The sequence below is a fragment of the Buceros rhinoceros genome, unplaced genomic scaffold (assembly GCF_000710305.1).
Source record: "Buceros rhinoceros silvestris isolate BGI_N320 unplaced genomic scaffold, ASM71030v1 scaffold15612, whole genome shotgun sequence".
NCBI classification, from domain to species: Eukaryota; Metazoa; Chordata; class Aves; order Bucerotiformes; family Bucerotidae; genus Buceros; species Buceros rhinoceros.
The window spans coordinates 33,449-42,374 of record NW_010399591.1 but is presented as its reverse complement, the minus strand read 5'-3'; the positions used below and the strand labels follow the sequence as shown (position 1 = coordinate 42,374).

Genomic DNA, 8,926 nt, shown 5'->3' with positions numbered 1-8,926 from the left:
GCATTCCATGAAGCACTTATGCAACTCCTCTTTTCCTAATCCACTCCAGAGACTGCAAGTAAAATGAAATTTAGACCACATTATACTCTGCTATGCTGCCATGCAGCTGGAGCCATCAGCCTGCCATGCTTCCAGGTCTGCAACTTGACTCAGGGTAAGTCGGATGGGTCAAAGAGGCAGGAATTCCCTTCAAGTAGATAAATCCCAGCAAAAAAAAAAAATTCTCTTGGCCCATGATGGTAGGGGGAATCACATGCTAGCTCTAATTAAAATTACAGCAAGTCAAGTAACTGATACTTTTCCCCTCTCCTGGTAAAGGGGATGAGACATTGTTCACAAGGGTGTTCTGCCGTGCCTCGCTGATCAACCGGCAGGCCAAGTCCAGGAAGAGTTTTTCAACATTATCCGATTCTTTTGCCGAGGTTTCCAGATAGTACATGTCCTGTGCTTCAGAAAACTCTGCAGCTCTTTGCTGGGAGACTTCTCTCTTATCGGCTAGATCGATCTTATTACCTGCATTGATAAAATAGTTTAGAAAATGAATTAATTTGACTTTCAGAATGAGAGAAACATAGCTTCCTGAGGAATAAAGGAGAGTTTGGTGTTATATGTATGTACAGACAGTGGTTTTCATGCAAAACTCCTAGTGCTTGATCTCCCCTCCAAATAATGGATTCCCTGATATACATGACCAAGCTCATTTCATATCAGCTGATTTAATGGAATATGCCCTGTGAACATCCAAGTCAGTTAGCTTTAATTTAGCTCCAGTGTGCCTGTTTGCTGCTATCAACCAACATTACAGAATTTCCATTTTAATATCTATTGAAAATTCTCCTGGTTTTGCTCTGAGGAGCACATAAAATGTCAATTATAGCACATGTGACACTAAACATGATATTTCTCACGTCATTACAAGCTTTAAAAGAAGCCTGGCATGGAAGGCAGCTTTCCTATTTCAATATTCCCATGAAGGATTTGGTTGTTGAGGCTGGACGAGGGACAAGTTTGGGGGCACCTGCAAAGCAAGGTGGGGTGAGAAACCAGCCCCATCCTTCAGAAAGCTCAATTTAGCAGGAAGTTGATTAAAGCCTCAAGCTGATAGGATTATACCCTAGTACCGGCCACTTCACTTCAAACATGATGTTTTTGCCATAAATTAATCTTACAACGAAGATAAGATCAGAACCTGTGGTAACAGGGGGCTGTATCCAGGGACCTGGCAGGTTCAGGAGGAAACATATCCCAACCTTGCTTCTACCAGCAATTTCATGAGAACTAGTAGGAGAAAAAGACGGTGCTTCCACTGGCAAGGCACATCTCGTTGCCCTCCTCTCGCCTGAGGTCCTATTCCTTTCCTAATAAAGCAGTTTTCTTGGACCTGCTACATACACTGAAATTAACTTTCTAAACAAATTATCACTCAAGACTTTGAAGATGTCACCATCTTCAAAGCATACGTTATGGCTGCTATCATTTATATTTTGTGGTATAGATGTTGATAATTAACTTAATGTTCCCTAAAAAAAATGATGTATACAAGTAATTAATATATGACCAACAAATGTACACACGCCATACCCTTCTCAAAGAGTATAATAAGTTCCTTGTATGGAAGCTCTAAATCCTAAGGCTCACTTGTAACATCACTGGGGCATGTAAATCTCAAAAGATTTTTAAAGCCACCTTAAACACATTACAGTCCTCTAGCTTTTTTTCTTTTAAACATCAGGTGATATCAACACTGCAGCATGCAACTTTCTGGCTTTCCTCAGTTATTTTTCCATTGTTCTTTATATATTCTCTCTATATATATCTATATATTCTATATATATTCTTGGGCCTTTAAAAGCCAAGTCCTGACAATCAGGTGCTGAAAGCAGAGGATGGAAAAGCACAGGTAGGCAAAATAACCTTCACCTTGCTTGAAGCAGACAGACGGCCTAAGGTCTGCTGTAGCTTGAGTTGGAGCTCTACAGATTAGCATAACATTCAGTTATTTATTTTTAGTTTCACTAAAATTCATGCAGAAATATCCACTTCTCCTGCTCTGTGCCACCTAGGAATGGTACGATCCACATAACTATCACATCTAGTTCCCAGATCCTGATCCACTCAAGACAATCAAGACAGCAACCCAAGAGCAAGCCCAGCTTGAGCAGATCCTCACATATTTGTAGAGATCCAAGCTGGGAGACACAAGGGAAACTGCTCTATTCTTCGCTTGGCTGGTAGCTGCACCGTCAACACTTTAGTCCCATATGGGACTGACTGGTGGGAAGTAGTCACCTACCTCTTCGTGCAATAGCCTCAGATTTGCACACTTTGAGAAGTGCCTGTGGTGTCCTGAACATCACTATCAGCATCTTGGGGTTATTTCCAGAAGGAATGACCCACGCACTAGGTTTAAGGCCCTGGCTGCACCCTGCACCCACCTACAGTTACAGCTCTGGTTGGCAATAAGATCTGCTGCACCAGTTCAAGCACCCTGTGCCACCAGTTCACACAGATGCCACATTTTCTTCCTGCTAACCCCTCCCCCTGCCACCAACCCCTCGACACACACAGCCCACCCCCTCATCACACCAGCCTGCTAGGGACAGTTGTCACTTACCCACTAGCACGGTTATGACCTTATTGCTGGCATACTGCTCGATTTCTCGCAACCACTCAGGGAGACACCGAAAGGATTCTTCACAGGTGATGTCATAGGTCAAGATTAACGCATTAGCACTGCGATAGTAACTCTGTGTGATGGATCGGAATCGCTCTTGTCCTGCTGTGTCCCAAATCTGCAGCTTTTGGCATAACAAGGAAGAAAAAAAAACAGTGAATTAACTTTTTTATTTGGTAACAGCACTGTTTTGACCTAAAACAGCCCTTCAGGGTAAAACCAATGCTGGGAAAGCACTTAGCTCTTCTCTCCTTTGGCTTCCCCTCCTCCAGCATTTTTGGTTCTGTTCCTGCTCTTGTGGATTGAAACGCAAGGCACAAAGTCAGCTGGCACTGCAGCTGACAGCCCCTGGAAGCTACAGGTCTGCAGGCTTTCATGCATCTCCCTCTGCTGTGGACAGAGCTGCTGGCCTGGAGTTACAATGCAGGGAGAAAGTCACTTCTCCAGCCCCTGAAATCCAACCAACAGCAGCATCCATCCTGAGAAGAGAAAAGGAAGCCTCTCCTTGAGCTCCCAAAGCTAGTGATAGCTATCCTGAGATGACAGACTGATGGGTGGAAACACACAGCTGGACAAGTAGCTCAGCTGAAGGCTGACCCAAGGACTCTTAACACGTTTCCTCTCTACAGCTTCAGCCATCTAACCCAGTTGCTCGCTGCCTTCCTTCCCAACATGTAGAACTGGTTGACATGTCCTTAACTGTATCAAAGAGGTCGTGAGTGTCTGCCAAACCCTCTGGGTCCAGGAAGACAACATACATTTCCCAATACAAACTAAACTCATATTGTTTTTATAATATGACCATCTGATAGTTTTTGGTGGGTCATCAAAACCTCAGTTCTTCAAAAAGGCAGTCAAAGAAATAAACATCCAAAATTAAAACGTTTCAACATAAAGGAGCACTTCTCCACCTCAGCTTTTTTTTAAAGCACCCCTCCCTGGAATTAAATATGTGAAAGGGTGATTTCCAGCCAGAATCCTGTGTACTTCGGGGAAAAAAAGTAAAGTACTTGAGATTTTTCCCATATATTCAGCAACCTGTAACAGAGAAAACCTTATTCTTGCCCAGTTCCAGAGTTGACCTACGCCAGCTACTCTTCATAAATGTGCTAGTTTGAAATAACAGCTCCCAGTAGCAGCTTTCAGATGTGAAAAAGTACACTTTTTGCAGAGAAGGTAATTTGTGGCTGGCTCACAGCTCCTGGGCACCTTTGTGCTTAATCTCTTGACATAGCCGTATTTAAGTGGCTGAACCTGTCACCCGCAGTTAAGTGACACACTAAACCATAAACAAAATTACTTGCACATGAAATTCAGATAGTGAACAAGTCCCTGTTAGAACGAACCATCCTCTAAACTCTGGCAGATGGGGAAATACAGATAATACTGTTGATGCTTGGCTGTTTCCCAGGAAAAACATTTACTGATTGGTCTGCTAGTTAACTCCTGTTGATAAATGTTTCAGTTTATTGAGAATATATTCAAGCTGACAAAAACTTCATGTGAACATGTTCTTCCACTGCTTTAATATAATAGACACCGAAAGCAAAGTGTCTCCCTGGGGGAGACAGTTTCTTACTGGCTGCAAAAGGGAAGAGCCCCTGACCTAACAACCACCAAAAAACTCATCCTTTACACAACATGCACATCTCACACTTCATCGCACTGATTATTTCTGCTAAGTAAAAATATTTCACAGCAACCATTTTACTTGTATCATTTTTTTCAAAGGAACCAAAGGGCAGTGCCTGCAGAAAACCCAGATGTTTATTTCCGTGGAGCCAGCTGATCCTTCCCACTCTCCCACCACTGGCACATACACTCGGCTTTACACATATGAACATTTCCACCAACTGTGGTAAGATCACAGTCCATGTAGCATAGCCCTCTGTTTGCAGCACTGAGATGGTCAGCTTTAACCAGCATGATAACTGCCACCTACTTGGCTTGACTTTGTGTAGCCTCTTAGTACAGGTGTTGTATGTCTTTTCTGTTTTATTAGGAAAGGCCAGGCTGATGAAAAGCCCTTCCAGCTGCACAGTGCTGTCTCAGCTCATCTGTCAGCAAGCTTTAGTAGATGTTCGTACCTCATATGGCTTGTACACAGCTTTCATACTAACAAACCCCTGTTCACTGACTTCCAAATGCAATTTTGAGAGCTGGAAAGTACTTTTCCCCAGAAATCTATCATTTAGTTTCAAGTTTAAAAACCTTTTTGGTAAGCAGCTCTGCTTTCCCATCCCAGATCCCAGCAGATGTGCAGGAGATGCTGCCCAGCACAAAAGCAGAGTCAGAGCTCAGGCACTTTTAAATGAGCTAACAGTCAGAGAAGTGCCTTGTTTGACTGAGATGACATTTTTATTGCTCTGTGCTCTGACTTAATCCTGCTTTTCCTGCTCATTAAACGTTTATTTTCACTGGCAATGCTTACTCAAAAAGTTTCAGCTAGAAGATGACTCCCTGAAAGAAATCCGCTTGCCTTTCAGACTGCAGAAGGATCAAATGCCCAAATATATCATAATAAGCTTCCTCCAAGCTTGGCCATTGTGGCTGAGCTCTGGCAACTCCAATTTACTTCACTGGTGGATCAGAAGAGGGACTTTGCTTTAACAACTCATTATTTACTATGTGAAATGTAGCTGCTCTACCAGCTACCACCTGCTACTGCTCTGTGAAACACAAGCCAGCCCCAAGATGATTCACAGAGTTGCTGGGGTGGACACTCCTGCATTCATCAGACATCTGCAGGGCAGCGGGGGCTTACCACACTGGTGAGTTTTCATTTAGTTTGTAGAGCTTCCCTGAACATGCTGGCATGACTACTCTCAATGTTCTAAGGAGTCTGCATCCTTGGTCCAAAAGAGGATTGTGTCATGGGAGCAGCAAGTCAAATGCAGGCAAGTCCTTAGGGTGAGTTCACCTGTCCATACCTCAGGTATAAGCAATGTTCTTAAGGCTTCATCTGTACTTGACAGGGAACCAGATGCTTGGGAAGGAGATGTCTCAAGTGGATTCATCTTCTTCAGGATTGTTTTTTTCCCCTCTATTAATCAGGACAATCTTGAGACAGCTGGTTTAAGCCAGGTATATAAGAGGTAATATATAGGGTATATAAGAAAAAATTAATTCAATCTTCAGTGCAGTACTTAAGCCATTTGCCAACTTTGATCTTCTGAGCTCCTCCACTAGAGCTGGTTTTGGCTGAAAGAAGCATCTCTGCTGTCTGAGGAGTCTGGACAAGCAGTATCCGTGTCCTGGCTGACCCCACGAAGCCACACGCCTGCTAATGAGCATCCCAAGAACTGAGCTAAGCACTGACAGCACAGGGGCTACACGTGATCCTCACTGCTCTCCTGCCTGCTACTCTGTCCCACTTGCACAGTGACATGCTGAATATTAACTCAGTCTTTATCAGGTGAAGGTATTTACACTTCTTGTCCTTCACCTGTTTCAGCTGGAAGGTCTTCTGGTCAAGGACCACCACGTGCCATAGGTTTGTACAGCTCCTCAGGCAGCACAGTGGCAGCCTGCTGACAATCATGGCTTTTAAAGTCTGTCCTGAACTTAGGAATACATCACCTGATTGTTGTCTTAAAAAGCTTCTGTGCTGAAATACAGGTTAAAAAAAAAAAAAACAAGGGCTGAAAAATCTGTACAAGTCCACTGTTTACAACCCATCACTTACAAAAGCTTAAAAATACATCTCAATGTCATATCAAGCCGCTGCCACACCGCCACCGCTCTCCCATTTGCTCACTAGTAAGATTTGACAAAGGCAGCAAGGGGAAAACTGCTGTTTTTAAATTCAATGTCGGTGGATTTAATGCAGACAGAGTAATTCCAGAAGCAGCTCAAGGATCCTGGACACCTTGACATTAGAGGCTTAGATAACCGTACTCTTCTCCCACCTCTTGGAACACCACAGTAGCTCTAGCGAAATCTCTACTAATGAATGAAGTGGCACCAGCCAACATCTCTGGTGCTGGAACGCAGCCATGGATCACATTGAAGTATGAGATTAGTCCCTGGCACGTTTTGTCTCTCTGCCAAGTGATGCTCACATTCAGTTTGGGAATTAGTACAGGACAGGGACAGTTTCTCAGCAGTAGTCTGGTTGCAACCACCCTATTTTGGAAGGTGAGCGTTAAATAACACAGAGAACATTGCTCTTCTAAATTCAACCTGTTGACTGAAGCACCGGTATTGTGACCGCCTCCACTTCTCCCAAAACCGTAACTCAACAGAAGATGATGAGCCTTCGTTGTGCAGAACCACACAAGTTCAGAAGCCTGCTCTCCCCGAGAGCCATCTTGGGAGCTCACAGGAGATCTTCATCAAGCACATCCCAACGGGAACGCAGCAGATCTCTGCTTACCAGAAATGCAGTAAGCAGAGCTCGCACTGCTTGAGCCAGGCACAACCTCAGTCTACCCTAAGCAAGGACAGCGTTTTGCAAGATCTCCCCTTCCCATTTTCTCCCTTATAGTAGGTTCACTGTTACAATCCTGATTCTAATTGTGGAGAGGGGCACAAAGACTGTTAGACCCAGTGTTGCCTGAGCCGTGCCAGCAGCTCTGAGCTTCTCTGCGTGCCTGCCAGCAGCAGGAGGGCTGCAGCAAGAAACCTCAGCTCAGTTTACGCTTAAAACCATCAGGCTCCTACCTTTACTTTTTCACCGTTTATCTCCACAGTTTTAATCATAAAGTCAACCCCAATCGTGGCTCCTTGACCTGGTGGGAAAAGCCCCTGAAAGAAAACAAGAGTTTCATTAAGCAAATTTCTGTAGCGACACAAAACCCTCTCTGGGTGGCAATTTTACATTCTCAAAATTATTTTTCCCTTGTCCCCTTTGTTGGACACTTATTTCCAGCACATTTAGAAAGGAAAATGGGAAATTTCCCCAGCACAAAGTTTACCATAATTCAACCCCACAGTGATCTCCTTGCCTACGTGTCCCTAGCTGTGTAGCAGGTCATTGACTTCAGAGGTAGGAAAAGAGGAGAAAGAATGGAGGAGACATACAGGGGAAAAAAGCGGGGAAAAGCTCTTCTGCTTCTGTGCAGCTGGAAGAGTCAGGGGAAGAGTAAATGAGGACCCTCCATCCTACTTCCCAGTGCCTTGAGAGAGGCGTAAGCGCCTGCGTGAGATGAGATGCCTTTGCTCCTGCAGCCTCATGCCTTCCTTCTCTCTGCCGCACACCACAGCATGGAAAGGCGTTTCTGGCAGCTCCCAGCACTGGCAGTCACACTCCTGCACCACACTTCAGGAGCAAAGTACAGAGCCAGCCTCTACTGGTGCCACAGCATGGCAAGGGCCAGCATGAAGCTGGTGGAGTTTGACTGCAGCACCATCAGAGAGGAGCCACAGCAAACAAACAAACAAAGCTTTTTGATTTCTGGTGTCTAGGTCTAGAAGGTCATGTTGATTTTGGGCCACATCCATAACGTACAGCAGCTGTGCTGCCAAAGCACAAGCAGCAAGAGGGGCCACAGATTTTTGTGGTTAACCCTTTTGGGTTGACTAGCTTTATTGCCACTGACTGTCACAGGCAGTTAGAGAGTGTTTAATGTTATTCACCATGGCTTTAAAACTAAAATTAACAGTGAGGGGGCAAATTGCTGACAATTCGCAGTGGAGAGTGCAACAAAAACCCCACAGCTTACGTTTTATAGCACATCATGCAAAACCATCTCTTGCCAAAACTTGTCTCTTGTGCAGCGAGGGATGGGGAGGAGAAAGCACATAGAAACACATCAGATGTGTTGGTCCTTATAACCAGTCCAGAGCACCAGATCAGGAGTTATCCTAGCAGCTTTCAGAGAGGACTTTCCATGTTCAGAGAGGGATGAACTTTCTCTAACTCAATATCCCCAACGGGCCCAAGTACAGCAGTAGATACAGATGTGCTGCTTGTGCCAGTATGTCGCTATAGGTGATGAACATACCGAGAGTGTGGACAACAAGATGCTTTGGAGCTGCAATGCCAACAGAGCCCTTGGTGCATGGCCACAGGCTGCATGCTCCCATCCCAGTGCTGTCTCCCCCCTAACATCTCACATCCAAGAGGCAGCCAACCTTACCTGAGTGAAGCGACGGACTAAGCAAGTCTTCCCCACACCAGCGTTGCCGATTAAAACAATTTTGAAGAGGAAATCATAATCTTCCATACTCATTTACGCAGCTGCAAGAGAGACAGAAAGCACACCACAGTGTGAACCAAGGTGGTGGGGAAATGCCTTTGTAGTCCTGCTG

At 44.7% G+C, this 8,926-nt stretch overlaps 1 protein-coding gene across 1 annotated transcript; it reads right to left on the bottom strand.

Moving 5' to 3' along the window:
- On the bottom strand, positions 1 to 8,858 carry RAB30 (RAB30, member RAS oncogene family). The gene is made up of 4 exons (XM_010131548.1): positions 8,755 to 8,858; positions 7,337 to 7,420; positions 2,615 to 2,798; positions 1 to 513 (listed from the first exon to the last, which is right to left on the bottom strand). Exons 1-4 carry the CDS (start codon positions 8,845 to 8,847, stop codon positions 263 to 265), a joined length of 612 nt encoding a protein of 203 aa, XP_010129850.1. The 5' UTR covers positions 8,848 to 8,858; the 3' UTR covers positions 1 to 262.
- Positions 8,859 to 8,926: the final 68 nt, after the last annotated feature.

Bases quoted from the DNA above. Each gene is read 5' to 3' on its own strand.
- RAB30 (XM_010131548.1), bottom strand. From the start codon at position 8,847: ATGAGTATGGAAGATTATGATTTCCTCTTCAAAATTGTTTTAATCGGC. The intron at 2,799-7,336 runs GTAGGAGCCTGA...TTATGCCAAAAG, and splicing joins TAAACGGTGAAAAAGTAAAG to CTGCAGATTTGGGACACAGC. The intron at 514-2,614 runs GTAAGTGACAAC...TTATCAATGCAG, and splicing joins GGTCATAACCGTGCTAGTGG to GTAATAAGATCGATCTAGCC.